General features: G+C 42.0%; 1 protein-coding gene across 3 annotated transcripts in view; it reads left to right on the top strand.

Moving 5' to 3' along the window:
- Nucleotides 1–16,952, top strand: part of TRIO (trio Rho guanine nucleotide exchange factor) — a 370,817-nt gene that overhangs the window by 164,177 nt on the left and 189,688 nt on the right. For all 3 annotated transcript variants that reach the window (XM_039474054.2, XM_039474085.2, XM_074387142.1), the window contains exons 8-9: nucleotides 803–934; nucleotides 12,144–12,374. In XM_039474054.2, coding sequence (XP_039329988.1) covers nucleotides 803–934; nucleotides 12,144–12,374 — 363 coding nt within the window. The remainder of the gene's footprint in view (nucleotides 1–802; nucleotides 935–12,143; nucleotides 12,375–16,952) is intronic.

Genomic DNA, 16,952 nt, shown 5'->3' with positions numbered 1-16,952 from the left:
TATGGGATCTTCCTCCTACAATGGCAGCCAGGACTGTTGATAAGTCCTGGAGATGGAGCGGGTGGCAGAGGAGGAGATGGAGCCAGGATTGGGATGGCCGCCACAGGACGGTTCAGATGGCTCGGGCTTTCTGTATTTCCATGCAGTTTGGGGAGGACAGGAATGATGCCTCTGCCTCCTTAAGCCTTTCCTAAGATTCACAGAGAAGTTTAAGCTCTTTTTTTCTTCATCTCCATTTAATTCTGGTTTCAATTTTCTTTTGAAACATTAGCAGAATGGACTGGCCGCTCTTCCTAATTTCAGATAAATGATTTTTAGATATCTGGAACTTTTCCCATTACATCTTAATGTAAAAGGAAGGGAGTAAGGCTGACAAACAGCTGCACGGAGAAGGAGTATCCTACTGTTGAGCCCTAGTTGAGGGGCATGTAGGGGAGTCACCTTTGTGTCCTCCCTTGCTAGGAGTGCAGGGCAGTTAGAAACGTGGATTCAAAGGTGGATTGGGAAAATGTACCAGAATGCCCAAAACAGGGCTGCATTGCTCCAGGGGTACGCCCAGACCTGGGCGGCAGTCAGTTGAGGCAGATTCCTGGGACTTGTCCCCGTCCTGCTGGAACCCACCCTGGGAGTGAGGTCCAGGAGTCTCATGTGAGTTGAGGATGCCATTTGACGTGGAGAGGTCAGGCATGTTACATTCTTAGGAGCTCCCTCAACTCCCCTAATTTTCAAAACCATGTTAAAAATGTCTACTTCTCAATATAAATTGTCATTGATAAAAATCATCTTTTTTTAACCTTTCAAGTATATGAGCAACGTGGATTCGTGGTGTAAAGCTTGCGGTGAGGTAGACCTTCCCTCAGAACTGCAGGATCTAGAAGATGCCATTCATCACCACCAGGGAATATATGAACATATCACTCTTGCTTATTCTGAGGTAAGTGACCAATTTTACCTCCGTTGCAACGCAACATCATTTTTGCATCATAGCACACTGGAAGCTGGGAAAAAAAAGTTTTGGGTAACCCAGAAAAAGCGTATCGATTTCGAGTTAGACTGCAGTTTAATTGCTCAACATTTGATGAACTCCTGTGTGTGGTGTGGGGTGGGGTGCGGCAGCAGCGGAAGCAGGATGGTGAACAGGCAGTAGCCTTTCTGTTAGAGCGCTTTTATGCTTAGCTTAAAATCAAGAAAAGCTTAGTCTTTTTTTCTACATGTTTTTAAGAGATGGATATTTTGTGTGCTCTTCAGTCTAGTCAAACTCAATTTAATCTTCCTAAATGAAACCTCTTAGAGAAGATGGTCTGGATTGCAAGGCACACATTCGTCTATTTTAGAAATCTAAAGGTAACATTTTCTTTATTACTTCAGGGTATATTACATTATTTACTCGTTGAATCCCTGTTTTATTTTCTGCAGCCTTCTATGCCAGACGGTGTTGTAAGGACTTTACATAATGACTTACTTAATGCTCACATACTGTATCTGTTCCTGCTGTGACAAATGAAGAAACTGAGTTACAGAGATAATGACTGTGCCAGGTCAGCAGCTGGTGGAGCAGGGTATGAGCCCAGGCAGGCAGGCTCCATGTTCTCAGTCACCACCTTCCACCACCTCTGTGCCAGACCACGTGGTAGCTGCTTGATGATGCAACTTTAGATGTGTTGACGAGTACCACCCTTGCCCACGCCTTGTTCATCTGTCTCTTGAAACCAGCCTGCCTTTGTGATAACAGCTATGTTCCTGGAGGTGAAGGGGAGGAGCGTAGATAGGAATTCCTATGCTTACTTTTCTGCACGGTTTTCTCCCTGAGTAAGAAGCATCTATATCTACAATGTTCTAGTTAATATGAGAGATTATCATAAGGCTTCTATAAGAATTTCAGAGTACCTGGAAGAGTACTGGGCAGTGTAGATGTTTAATAAATGTTTTCTGTGTTTAAATCTAAATCTTGTTCCAAACACATCCAAACACAGTAGACTGAAGAGCACACAAAATACACATTTCTTCAACTACTTGTCAAAGTAGTTCGGAAGAAGCTGGCCATTTGCATTTCATTCTGACATTTCCTGTTGTGCTTCACTGCCCAGTTGTCATTCTCATGTCCTTGGGCCTGGGTCTCTCGACCCCCACCTAGTGTCCATGAGCAAATTAAATGGACATGCAGTTTGCTGCTACAGTTTTGCATCTCTTAAGGACATTTTGATCAATGATGGAACTGCAAATAAGACAGTGGTCCTATAAGATTATAATACTGTATTTTTACTGTACCTTTTCTATGTTTAGATACACAAATACTTAGCATTGTGGTACAGTTGCTGACAGTATTCAGTACAGTAACATGCTGTACAGGGTTGTAGCCTAGGAGCAATGGGCTGCTCCATATAGCCTAGTGTATAGGCTGTATCATCTGGCTTTGTGAAAGTGCACTTTGTGATGTTCACACAAGGACAGAATTGCCTAATGATTCATTTCTCAAAATGTATCCCTGATACCTCATGATGTCTAACTGTATATTTGCTTCAGAATGTGAGCGGTCCTCTTTCCCACGGCAGTTGATATTTGTTGTTTTTCTAGCCACCTTTGCCAAATAAGATTGTTTTTTTCAAGCAGCATTTCATGTTGCCTGTAGAATGAAAATAGTCAACTCTGTATTATTTCTTAATTTTACACCAATATTTCTTAATTAATTTGGTTGTGTAGTCTGTTGGAAACTATTTCAGTGATAGCCTGTTCTATAGTAAGATTGAAAATTGAACACATTTGTAATTTTTTTAATCATGTTGGCTCATGAGGATTGTCACTTCTAAAAACTGTCAAGTTCTTTTCCTTGATGTGCCATCTCTATGCATTGTCTAATTTTGACCTATAGCACAGAAACCAAGTGACCCTGTTACACATGTAATGAGGCCTTCACTCATCTGCTTATATGAATCTCTTGCTTTGAAGCTGTTCTGTGAGTGCAGTGGTGGGCTTGCAGCCACCTGTCTGCATGCCCTTCCTCTTGCCAGACCAAGATGGGATTGAGTAGCCTTCATTCACAAGATGATTGGCAGAATGCAGTCTTTGCCTGTGCATAGCTTACATCAGAATCACCTTGACTCGGCCAGTGTCATCCTCCAGCTGGCTTTTTCAGTCTCCTTGTTGCCCTTGGCAGTTTTCATTAAGTACAGAATCTCCTAATTGTTACCAGTGCATCCTATAAAAATGGGACATCTTGGCAGAGGAACTTACGTTTACCTATGGTCCAGCTTTATTTGATTTACATTAGTACTAATAACTCAAAATAATTTGATGGGAAGTAAACAGCGTCTCAGACTGAGGTCTTAGATTGAATTTTAGCCTAAGAACATGTTTGCAACTGAGCTATAAACTCAAGGAGACAGTAATTTGAACTGGATGAACTGAAAGGATTTTGAGTAGAACATAATGAATTATTTTGCCTCTTAAATTACTTACATTTTTAAATAGTTTCAGGGCTACAGGAAAGTGGTAGAATACCACAGAGAACTCCCGCATTGCCTCTACCCAGATTTCCTAAGTTGTAGAATTTCACCACGTTCCTAAGTTGTAGAATTGTGTTCACCACAATTTCCTAAGTTGGAGAATTCCACCCTCTCTCCCCACCACCTCTCTCTCCAGTCGGCAAAGCACCATTGATACAACGTGACTATCCTATCCATAGACCCTGCTCCTATTACCCTAAGTGTTCCAGCAATGCCTCTTTCTCTTTCCTGGTCTGGGGCACTGTCCAGCAATGTGCCCTACATTTAATGAACATGTATTATCAGTCAGTCTCCTTTAAAGTAGAACATTCTTTAATCTTTCTCTGCCTTCATGTCTTTGACATACTTAAAGAGTATGGGACTTTCATTCTTTAGATGGCCCTCTGCTTCCGAATGCCCCCAGTTCTCGTGGGCTGACTCAGGCCATGCGTTTTTGGCAGTGCATGTTCTTCTCTGGGTGTCATCGCAGTGGACACAGGATGTTGACCCCTTTGGCTAAGAGCAGTGCTCGTCTTGGCCACTTGGTCAGATTGGTGTCTGCAGGGTTTCTCCAATGCACGGTCACCATTTAAAAAAACGGATCTTTGCTGCGTATTTTGTGGGGAGATATTCTAATAGAATACTAGCCTCTCTTCCTCATCAGACTTCTCCCAGCCATAGTTTCCACTGAGGATTTCTGCACATAGCAGCCAGCACTGTGATGACGATCACCTATTTCCATTATTCCTTCTGTATTTATTAGGTGGTTTTCTACCATAAGAATGAGCTTTTTTCCCTTTCTTTCGTATTTGTTTATATCAATATGAATTTATGAAATCTTATATCAGTGGGTTATAATTTGATATTCTCTTTTGATTCCTAAATTGTTCAGACTTGCCCAGCAGGAACTTTTTTCTGTGTCATTTTGATCTGTCCATATTGTCCTTTGAGCACTTGTTCTAGGCTCATTTTGGACTTTCCCTGCCTACCCTGGGATCATCCGTATCACTAAGTGGGATGGTTCCTTATAGTATTATATGGTGTTTAGAATTTTAAAGACCTGGGTTTTCAGAATTTTGTTTGTTTGTGAGGTGTCACTGCTTCTAGGCCCTCTGAGCAGACAGAATTAGAAAACATATGAATGCCATCAATCCACCCATCTATCTATGCATCCATCTATCCACCTAACCACCCATTGTTCATCCACTCAGCAACTCTCCATCTACCCAATCACCCATCCATACATCCATCCAATCACCCAACCACTCATTCATCCATCCATCCATCCATCTAGTCACCCATCCAACCATCCATCCCTCCATTTATCCAGTTACTTATCCATTCTTCCATCCAACTAATCAACCACCCATCCATTCATCCATCCACCTAATCACCCAACCACCCATTCGTCTGTCCATCCATCCAATCACCCAACCACTCATTCATCTGTCCGTCCATCTGTCCATCCATCCAATCACCCATCCATTCTTCCATCCAACCATTCATCCCTCCATTTATCCAGTTACTACTTATCCATTCTTTCATCCAGCTAATAACTCAACCACCCATCCATTCATCCAGATACCCATCCATTCATTCATTCACCTTATCACCCAACCACTCATTCATCTGTCTGTCTATCCGTTCATCCATCCATCCATCCATCCATCCATCCTTCTGTCCTTCATTCTTTCATCCAACCATCCATTCCTCCATTTATTCAATCACCCATTTATTCTTCCATCCAACCAGTCACCCAACCATCAATCCATCCATCCCACCCACCTAACCCCCATCCATTTATTTATCCATTCACCTAATCACCAAACCGGCCATTCATCTGTCCATCTATCCACCTAATCACCCAACCATCCATCCACCCACCCTATCATCTAACCACTCATCCATTTATCCATCTACCCAACGACTTACCCACCCACCCATCTATGCATTTATCAACACACACACACACACACACACACACACACACGTGTGTGCGCGCACACGTAAAATTACTGCTGTATCTATCTATGTTAGAAATATGCTTGTTTATACATTTTTAATCCAGTACCTCAGGGTTCTTTGTAGTCTTTCTCTTTCTGTGTTTGTTATTCTATTCTCAGGCAGCAAGAAACCTGGCTTCTGTTGTCCTTAATGTATTAACTTGTTCACTTGGTGTATTTGCTTCATTTCCCAACCGTTCTGTCTGGGTTCTCCACCCCCAACTCCTACCACCCACCCCCTTAGTCTGGTGCAGGCACACCTTTGTTGGCACCTCCACCCCTCATTTTCTTCATGCCAACAGGAAGGGGTCAGGAATATGGGAAGGGAAGGACTGCTTTTGTTTTTGAGTGATTTTTATTTTATATTCCTAAATCAGTGTTTTGCAGCCTTGAGTGTCTTGGTTTAAAATGTAGCAGTACCCTACCCCAGAGATAGTGAACTTCCATTTTCAGAGGCCTTCCCTGGTGCTGCAGTGACTGATGCCACTGATACACAGACCACATGCCAAGCAGCACTCCTGAGCTTGCTCTGAAGAGTTGGGGGTCTGCTGAGGAGGTGTCCATCCCACAGATACGGAGCTGCAGCTAAGTGCTAGACATCGAGCAAGATGCCAGATCATGTAGGGGGTAGGAATACTTATAAGCAGGGCTCGCTTTGCTTTTTAAATTTCCTTTTCCTTGCCTCCCTTTTCCGGTTCTTCCTTATTCCCTTTCTTCTCTCCTCCTCTCTTCCTTTTCTCTACAGTTTTTTTTTCTTTGAGCAGTGTTTATAGTTCTAGTTTCTGATCATATAAATTTGCTTTGGGAAAGTTTCCCAGCATTTTTTTCCAAGATGCAAGCACCTGCTCTGCTGTGCTTTAATTAAACCTGCCTGTGTCGCTCTTGTTTGTGCTTTAGCAGCGGGAGTGCACCTGGGCCTCCTGAACACTCACTTGCTTCAGCTTGCCAGGTCTGAGCTAATCTTGTGGGCTACAGTTGATCACAGGCGAGCGAAGCAGTGTAAACGTCAGAGATAAGTTGTAGTCATTTTTAACATTTTGAGAAAGCCAGCTCAGCTACCAGTTTTTCAACAAACTAAATTTATAAAAATGATTTTCATCTCAGTGGGCCTGTCCTGCCTCACAAGCCTCAGTGCCAGGTGTTTGGATTGCAAGGTAAGACTGCATAGCAAGAAGCCACGCATCCACCAAAGGGCCACTGCTGCAGCCACAGAGCACAACCAGGTGAAGTGCCACGAGGAGTTGGCCTGCTTGACCTCATGTGACTTCAGGGCTTAGTTTCTGCATCCATTTCTCAGTTTAACAAATATGCTGACTTAGTGCATGCTTCAACAGGGCCTCATTGGAATGACTGATTTGCTGCCTGTAAAGCTGGTTGAGCTCTTTTAAGGCACTGTAGCAGTGGGTGATGTTATTAGCATAAATGCAGTGGTCAGTGTTATTAGCATAAGATGAAAACACACAGCAGAATGACTCACCTGGATAAGAAACTTCCTAAAACCAACTCTGTGATTTGTGGCGAAGCTCAGTTCCCTTGCTGTAGAGTCACTTCTTTTTTGGGGGCACAGAGTCTTGCTCTGTCTCCCAGGCTGAAATGCAGTGGTACGATTTCAGCTCACTGCAACCTCCGCCTCCTAGGTTCAAGCGATTCTTGTGCCTCAGCCTCCTGAGCAGCTGGGATTACAGGTGCATGCCACCATGCCCGGCTGACTTCTGTATTTTTGGTAAAGATGGAGTTTTGCTGTGTTGGCCAGGCTGGTCTTAAACTGCTGACCTCAAGTGACCCAGTTGCTTTGGCCTCCCAAAGTGCTGAGATTACAGGCATGAGCCACCGCACCCAGCTGTCACTTCTATCACAGTTGTAGAAAACCTCATTAAAGATCACAGCGTTGCTGTAGCAACACAGAATGCTGTAGTCAGCATCTGCCATAGTATCAGAGCCAATAGCTTGTATGACAGCAGTCTTCTCACCCCAAACTCAGCTTGAGGCCTTGCAAGCACTTGAAATATAGGAGCAACAAAAGTAGAGCCCAGGTGCAGTCTGTGGAACACGCATGTCAGGCACATGTACCTGACTCACACCAGCTGGGCCGCCCCAGCTATTTCCTGCTTTGGTCTTGTTTTGGTTTTTCCTTTCTGATAATCCCAGGTATGTAGATGTCAGAGAGTCAAACCAAGGTAGACTGATGTGGTTTGAATAAGAAACTGAATAGCTGAAAGAAAGAGAAATCAGCATTTGGAGGTCCATCTTATAAGAACTTTGCCTGGAGAAGGAACCAGCTTTCTCTGTATTCTCCCTGAAGCATGGGAAAATGTCTGTCGTTGCTAACACATGACCTTTCAGGAGGTAATTGACCTGCACTGTTGCTAGGAGTATCTTCCGTAGCCATCTGAAGATAGGTTGGAACCTCCTTACTCAGAAGAGTTTAACTGTTTGGCTGAGGAATGTCAACTATTGCTGCAGAATAAACTGAGTAGTCACCTGCTGACCCCTTTTCATTCTTTTCTGCCTTATTAGAACCTTGACACAAGAATAAGTTCAGCAAGAGTTGGAGGGGAGAGTGAAATCATTCCCAGGCTTCCTGTGGAGGTCTGTGCTCTGCAGGCCGTGGCGAGCTAAGCCTGAAAAAGAATTAAAAGTGTTGGCTTTGAGTCAGCAGAAATAATGCAATTTATTTCACAGAAGTTTTGAAGGAACACTTTTTCTTATTACAGGCTAAATGTTTTGGTGTATTTTGCCTATTTTTGTTATGTCTTGGGAATGCCATTTCCTAGCACTTGTTAGATCTAAAACACTTCATGTGTACCTAATTGATATGCCTGTCTCTCGTCTTTATTTGGTCTTTGGGCAGTTGTTGCTTTTGCAGTGGTGAGCAATAATGTGTAGGTATGCTCTCTTTCCTTAGGTCACAGCAGCGTTCATCCTTTATGCCGGTGAAGAATATTCATGCTAGAAATGCTCAGTCCTCATATGATTTTACAGGAAATGCAGAGATGCCAGTATCAGAAATAAGAATAGGCAAATCTCTGAAGTTCTATGGATCTTTTTTAGGGTGACATGCAGAAATCCAAGTTACAAGTCTGTGTGCAGTTCTGATGAAAAGCAAATAGTCAAGAACCAGGCTATTGTTCTAGATTTTAAACAGTTTTCTTTTAAATATTAGGAACAAACATATCTTTGATATGGTAAAAATTTAAACTTACCTTTAATTACTTTTTCTGCTTTAGTTAGTGTCGGCATTTTTCTGAACTCCTTGGATACCAGAGCATTTTAGTTTCTCTATAAAATGTTAATCTTTGTAACATGTGACTTTGATTGTCCTTCAAGTTCCCCAGCTGTGTATTCCAAGAAAAACAAAGAGCATACTGAAAAGTGAGCTGATCTGATTGGTTAAAAAATTATTATCGGAAAGTCCTGTTATTTGGTAAGGTTGATTTTCTTTTTGCAGCTGTTGTCTCTTTGTGGCTCAGAGTTTCAGTGCCTGGAAGCTATAAACAGAGTTTTAAACAAAATGTATAACTGAAGTAAATCCATTCACCTGGATCTGTAGTTAAGCAAGTATAGAAATATACCACATGCCATAGTTACATTTCTTGTTTTAGCACTTACATTTTGTATGAACTGTTTTTGTCTGCTCTATACTTTACAGTCTCTTATTAATTTTCTTCTAGTTATTCTGTACCATTTAAAAATCATTACCTCTGTACAACACAGCAGCAGTCGTCATAAAATTGTAGCATGTTTTTTCCACATAATACTGTAATTACAAAGATTAAGACACTTTGCTGAAAGTAAAAATACATATGCCATCCTTTAAGTGCTTAAATAATGCTTTTTAATTGCCAAATCTACAAAACTTGTACTGAAATAATATAGAATCATATTTGGAAAGGTTTATTGGAAAAACGCTGTTTTTGAACATGGATTTGGAGTTCCATGCTGTCTGGTTTTAGTGAGTACAAGAAGTGTTTTCTCACCCAGGGTCTTTACTGCCACTGTCACTACCAATAAATGACAGTACCAGTGGTGGGACCAGCAGGCACTTTAATCCCTGCTTATGAATTCTCAGAAGGTGGAGCTTTGCTTAATGAGTTGTTTTATATTAAGGTATTTGTGTATTCACTTCCTCAGCAGACAGTTCCCCTTACACCTCCACCGCTGTGAGCAATTGTGTCCTTCAGAATTCAGTCATGATCTCTAGCATGGAGATCTGTTAAACAGTTGCGGAGGCACTCAAGGAAAGAAAGATTCCATGGAATGTTGTTTCTCAGAGTACTCCATTCTCAGTAGAAGAATATTAATGGTGTCGCAGGGATGCGGTTTGGAAACTTGGTGAGGGCTGGGAACTCATCTTGTTTTTTTAAGCATTGGTGGTTTAAGTTGCAAAACAATGGCTGAAGATAGAAATTCACTTTCTGCCTGCGTAAAAGAAATCCAAAAGCTGGCATTCCAGGGCTAGTGTGCTAGCTCTGTTAGTAAGAGGATCTCTGGATCATTCTGTCTTTCTCTATTGCCTTTTTTAGCAGGTGGGCTGCTGTTTTTAAGATTGCCTCAGAGTCATCAATAACTGCTGAAGTTCCAGCCATCTCATTCAAGTTCTTGGCAGCAGGGAGGAGGAAGGGACAAGGGGAATGAGCCTACCAGCTTAGCCGCTAAACAGCTTTCCTGGAATTCCCATCCAACATTTTTTACTTCTGTATATTGGCCTCTCATATGTAAGCAAGGCTGGGAAATGCGGCTTTATAGCTGGAGTATTGCTGTCTCTGACTGTAGGGGTTTGGGGAAGCAACTGTCAGTTTCTGGCACTTGTTCATCAGATCATATGCTCCAGTGCACATTTTCCGACGTAGGTGAAAAAATTAGATAGCAGATACTGGTCATATATATAAAACCTTGTGAATATAGCAGCTCACCTGTAGCCCTCTCATGTGGTATCTTGGTGATGCAAGTATTGAGAATGGTTTTATTGTGCCTATATTTCGAAAGGGAAAACAGCTCTTGTAAAGTTCTGAAGAAAGCCAGACGTGGTCTTTCTTCAATAACATGGTTGTTGGATTTATGGAAAGGATCGGAGATGTTAAAACTGGGTAAAAAAGAGAAAAACTATGTATTTATATGTTAAAAACAGTCTTGCTTAGATGATCACAAAAAGGAGGACATTTCTTCACTGTGTGCTAATAACCCGCTTATTTCAGAATATCCTGCTTCTCTGAATCCACCACCCAACTCAATCACAGTGCCTCCTCTCTTCAAAATCATTGCATCAGCAGTGTCCACACCAATTTCAGTGACTTTTGGGCACAACTGAGAGCCCTGCTTTAGAAGACTCTTTAAATTTTCCGTATTTGTTTTAACTGACACCAACTCAGTGGTTAACTTGGTTCGTTTTTTCCTCATTATCTTTGGTTATGTCAGCTGAGCTCATTTCCTCTTACGTTTTGCTGTAAGTCTGTATTAAGTGAATTTTAAACCATGAAGCCTTTGTAAGGAAAAATCAGAACTTCCAGCGTCTCAAATTCAGGTGTTGAAAAGGAAACATGTTAGAATCTGGCACAACTGCAGTTAGGATTAAAGGCAGCAATCAGGAAATGCTGCAAGGTCACTTGCCACCAGGTTTGGTTGCCAAGGCTGTGAGTTTGAACTTTTCCCATTGACCTATTCCCTGTGTGCTCTTTCTTATTCTAAGGGCTTCTTCTAAACTGGGCATGTGTCTGTTAAAAGTGCCCCTGAATTTGCTCCTCTTCCTACTAGAAACCCAAGGAGGTTTTTAGATTCGGAAGAATCTGAGCAGAAGGATCATGTGAAGAGGCTGCTTAAGACACCTGCATCCCACACCTGGTTACTTTAGGCATCACATACCTTTGTGTTGTCTGATTAGATCATTTTTTTTTTTTTAGCACATCAGGCGTAATTACTCCTAAGTCTTAAGAATCACTTATAAGTAGGAAAAAATATATAATGCTTTTCTTTCTAAATTACACCCTTACCTTTTCTTATTTCTTTGATTAACCTGAATGCTTTCATTTAATTGTAGTTTGAGAATAAATTGCCAGAAATCTTTTTTTAATGATGGCATTTTAATTAAAAGTACTTTTTAAAGTTAATGAACCCAATAGAATGGCATTTTGAATTTTCTTTTGTGAAGCTAAATTGCTATCCAGCTATGTCAGAAAGTTTAAGTACATATTCTTTGCCTAGTGCTAGATTGATTTCTTTTTAACTGAGGCTTTAAGGAACAATTTTGTTCCGTCATGATGATCTGTTATATGCCTTCTAACATGAATTATTACTTTTAAATTTTAATTTGCACATATCCCAGCAGTGCAGTTTATGTTAGTTGATTTATGATTAAGGCAAATAGTATGCCTGTTCATTGAGCAGTATCTACTACAGTGTTTTGCAGTAATTAATGTTCTTTTATTTTCACTTGGTGTTTCGCATCTTTTGGCTTTGGATGTCATTGGGTATCTGATTGATTGTTTTAAATTTTATCCTATATAAAACTGCCTCTGAGTAAAACTGTGTTGTGTGAATGGGTATGTGTGTATATGTACGTGTGTGCCTGTGTGTGCACAAGCATGTATCCAAGGATGGCATCTGTGGCACAGCCTAGGCCAACCTCAGATCTTGAAGAATCAATCATTTATTTTGTGGGCAGGTGAGCCAAGATGGGAAGTCACTCCTTGACAAGCTCCAGCGGCCCTTGACTCCTGGCAGCTCTGATTCCCTGACGGCCTCTGCCAACTACTCCAAGGCCGTGCACCATGTCCTGGATGTCATCCACGAGGTGCTGCACCACCAGCGGCAGCTTGAGAACATCTGGCAACACCGCAAAGTCCGGCTGCACCAGAGGCTGCAGCTGTGTGTTTTCCAACAGGACGTTCAGCAGGTCAGTTTCCTGTCGTGCTCTTCTCCATGGGAAATGGCTTGTATTGGGTAGAGTTTGAGCACATCGTCATATTGGGAAGACCTGTGCAGAAAGAGTGATGACTGGAAGATAAGAAGAAGAGGTGCTTTTTTGTTAATTGTGAGTGAAAACTGGGCTTACAAACACATGTTCAGGCTGCAGTCAGCTACTCGCTCCTGTGTGCTGAACCTGAGAGAGGATGTGGGGCCTGCACTGGGAAGTGTCTGAGTTTTCTTCTAGAAACAGATCATTGTCAATTATATTTATTTGTGACAATAATGCTGGTGTGCTCTCACCATTGTACTGTTAAAATTTAGTTGAGACTTGTCTGCTTTCCAGCTACTTAAATGGTGAGGTGGTCATGCTTCCCTTCTCATGGGGTAGATAATACAGTCCATGGTGCACAGTAGGTGCTTTATAATTAGTTGTCTCATTAATAATGAAAAGCGGACTTCCATGACTACTCATTTCTAAGCATTGACATCTCTTGTTTTAAAGAAACAAAAATAAGAAAAAGTCCAATTCCCCATTGATTTGCTTCCTTATAATAAGAATTTTAAGGATTAAAGGTATACGATTAAAATATGACATAGCTTTAGGGATAAATAATAACCATGTCCTTGCCCCCAAATAGAGGGAAATACGGGGAATGAATGAGGTGTCCCCTCTGGGGAGGAGGAATCCTGGGGTATGCAGGGCAGCCCATGGCCTCAGGAAGTTGACTGGGAGCCACCATGATAAGCCTGCAGTAGAGCCACTCACAGGATCTCAGATTTCCATCTCTCTGAGTGTCCTCTGAAGGTGAGTGAGTTTTCTGCTGAATGGGCTGGGAGTTTGGAGACCTGCCCTTTGTTCCACTGAGCCTGAGATTCTCTGTATGTCATTCACCATTATTATTGTCATTCTTCACTTCCCATGAGTCAGGTAATTTCAGAAGACACTGAGAGGGCCAGGTGTGGTGGCTGACATCTGTAATCCCAGCACTTTGGGTGGCCAAGGTGGGCAGATCACCCTACACCAAGAGTTCAAGACCAGCCTGGCCAACATGGTGAAACCTTGTCTCTATTGAAAGTACAAAAATAAGCCTGTTATGCTGGCACGTGCTTGTAATCCCAGCTACTCAGAAGGCCGAGGCAGTAGAATTGCTTGAACCCAGGAGGTGGAGGTTACAGTGAGCCAAGATCATGCCACTTCACTCAGCCTGGGCATCAGAGCAAGACTCCATCTCAGAAAAAAAAAAAAAAAAAGATTCTGAATGCCCTGTAATTTTTAATTTTCATATATCATGCTTTGATTCTAATTTTATTTTTTAGTTCTCTGAGGTTACATATACAAAGTGCCACAGGAATGATTATGTTGTTATCCATGCTTCTTAACAATGTTGTTTTCGTCCAAGAAGATAATTGCCAGAGAAAAAATACAGTACAGGAAAGAAGTGGGTGGAGCCAGTGGTGAAGAGGGATTGAGAGGACAGACACTGTGGGATTGAAATAATGAATATTCGTGTTTTTCAGTTGTCCCCAAACTTCCACAAACCATGAAATGTTAGCAGTTTAAATGCAGTTGTTGAACAATCCCCCACATTCCTTGTATCCCTTGGCTTGGGCATAATTATATATCCATGGACTGATGCACTTCCCAGGAGAGGGCCTCATTAACTCACCCGAGGGAGCAGCAGCAAGGGTACCCCCCCTTCCCCTCCACACCCCATTTCTCATGGCTCTTCTTTCACTAACCTCATGCTTAGGTTAGAAAAGGGCATAAGGTAAGGAATCCCTTGAGAATAAGCTGAATCTGGCCATCTGAGTTGGCGCCAGATACTTAACGTGCTTGAATTTGAAAACAGTAAATGGGTAGAAAGGTAATTATGATAATTGTGAGGCCAGTTCTTTAAGCTAGCTTTTTTTCCCCTCACAAACAGAACGTTGGCTTGGATGTCAGCAGGCAAAAGTGTTCTGGAATACACATAATGCATATGTGATCCTGTTAGCATTTCATAGAAAATAGACATTGCTCATTCAGGTAAATATTTTTGTCGATGAATGATCTGGAATGGTTTGGACTTGTGATGAGAACAGGAAATTGCTCTGTAGGCTTTGACTTGTGAGGTGAAGAGTGAGGCTGATAAGATTAATCAAAGCAAAATTGTGACAATTGGATGTCAAAACCAAAAATGTGTTTCTGAAACTCAAGGAATTAACACATAGGGAGGTTTTTGCCTTCTTAAGCATAGAGTAGGAGAGGCAAGTTGAGAATAAATGAAAGAAAAATAGTAGTACTTTAGAAGGATGTCATCAGCAGAAGATAAAGTTGTAAAAGCAGTAGTAACTGAAATCCACAAGAACATACTAAACCAATTAGAAACACTACAGTGGTTTTCTTTTTTTGATGCTATTTTGTTTGTTTGTCTTTTGGTGATGCAAAAGCACCTGTAAATATGTTGAGAAAAAAGAAGAGCAAGTTACTGAACAATAAGCGAGGTGTGGAATGAGTACAGTTTTATGAAAGCAGCGGAGTAAATGCATGTCTGCTGAAAAATATTTGGAGGAGCAAATATGCCTGTTAGTGGGCCCTGAAGAACCGAATGGGGAGGATTGCACAGGGAGTTTAGTTTGTAAAACATGGTTACTTTTGGTTTCATGGTTAATTTTTTTTCCCTCATAATAAGCGGGGGCCATTTTATAACTTCCATATAGAAGGCATTTCGGATGGTAATTGGGTGTGACAGGAGAGGTAGTTGAAGCTGTATGTAGCACTTACCATGCAGAGTACCTCTCAGTGAAGGTTTGGTTGAATGACTGAGTGAATAGCTGTGTTATTGCTACACGGTGTTTTCTAGTTTAGAGTATGCTTTCGTTTTCTGTAAGAAGGTAACTTGTTTTTGCTGTACCTGTTCAAATGGGTAGAAGTAGTCCGAAGAGGATGCCATTAGACTTGTTTTTCTGCCTCATCCATTCAGCTGAACTGGCTCTTCTTGAATTGTTGGGATATAGTTACTCCATGATGTCAGGGACAGTGAGTAGCCCCATAAGTCTGCTTTCTGAAACAGGCGGAGTCCCTTAGAGGAAGCTCTTCAGCAAGGATGCCTTCTGCAAAGCCCGTTTCTCCTGTAGCCCTTTGAAAGTATCTCGTAGCAGAACCCTCCAGAGCCATGTTGGACCATTTTTAAATTAATATTCTTAAAAAATGATCAGGCAAACCTAGTCCACTCTAAATCCTTCTTTTCCAGACTTCATTCTTTTTTTTTCTTTTTCCAAAATATCTTAATTGAATGTGTGATGCTCTGAAACGTTCAGGGATAAATATGTTGACAGGCTCCAAATTCCTTTTCTCAAGGAATTCATAATCTAATAAGAACAGATTATTTTTAGCAGATGGTTTTGTAGTATAATAAATTTGACCATGCCAGGCTCATCTGCAACACTCGTGTCTTTGGTTATTGTGGGGTATAATTTGCTAAGGCATACATTTGAATCCTGTCTGTTAAGGTGCTATCAAGAGTGAGGGGTAAATGAAACTTGCGACCTCTTCGTGGTGTCGGTCTGCCTTGCATGTGCATTTTGACGGGCATAGTTACACTTTAGTGATTTGTGCAAATTTGGGCGTTCCCGAGAGCTTTTTCTGTATTCTCCTCAAATGTCAAGGAGCTAGTGCACAAGGAAAAATGAAAAGTCCTACAGTAGAGGGGCAAATAGCAGCTCTCATATTGAGGGCTACCAGGAACATCTTTGTGAAAGAGGTGGAGTTTGAGCAGCTGTTTGAAAGATGCAGAGAAGGTCAGTAGGTTGAGGAGTGGGCAATGGGAATTCCAGCAAGAGTAGGACAGAAGAGGGCAGGACCCATCCAAGGAATGTAGATGCCTGGTGTGGATGGCGAGTTATGAGGTGGGCTGGTGCCAGCAAGGTGACATAGGGCCAGGCACAGAAAACGTGGCCTCCATGATGAGGGTTTTGGGCCCCTGTTGAAGGAGCTCATGCTTACCTGCACTGAATGCCAGTGCATGGTGCCAGGGCCATGTGTGACATCTGAACAGCACCAGGCTCATCTTGGTGCTTCATGGGTGCTCACTGCCAAGTATGTGTCTGTCCTCTCTTCATGCTCACAGCTAGCTTGTTGAACTTTACCCATTTCACCTCATTGAGTTCAAAGCCCAAAGGACCTCCTGTTCTATGCATTTTAACTTGGTGCTGTAGGCAGTGGAGGGTAGAGAGCAGGAGCAAACCTAAAGGTCAGGAACTGCTTAGGTTCCCATGTGGACACCTGATATGGTTTGGCTGTGACTCCACCCAAATCTCATCTGGAATTGTAGTTCCAGTAATTCCCATGTGTCATGGGGGTCGGTCTTCTCTGTACTGTTCTCGTGATAGTAAGTCTTGTGAAATCTGATGGTTTTATAAAGGGGAGTTGCCCTGTGCACACTGTTTTGCCTGCTGCCATGTAAGACATACCTTTGCTTCTCCTTTGTCTTCCGCCGTGATTGTGAGGCCTCCCCAGGCATGCTGAACTGTGGCTCCATTAGACCTCTTTCTTTTATACGTCACCTAGTCTCGGGTATGTCTT

The sequence above is a fragment of the Saimiri boliviensis genome, chromosome 1 (genome assembly GCF_048565385.1).
Source record: "Saimiri boliviensis isolate mSaiBol1 chromosome 1, mSaiBol1.pri, whole genome shotgun sequence".
NCBI classification, from domain to species: domain Eukaryota; kingdom Metazoa; phylum Chordata; class Mammalia; order Primates; family Cebidae; genus Saimiri; species Saimiri boliviensis.
The sequence above is the reverse complement of the archived record's forward strand: the minus strand, read 5'-3'. Positions and strand labels throughout refer to the sequence as shown.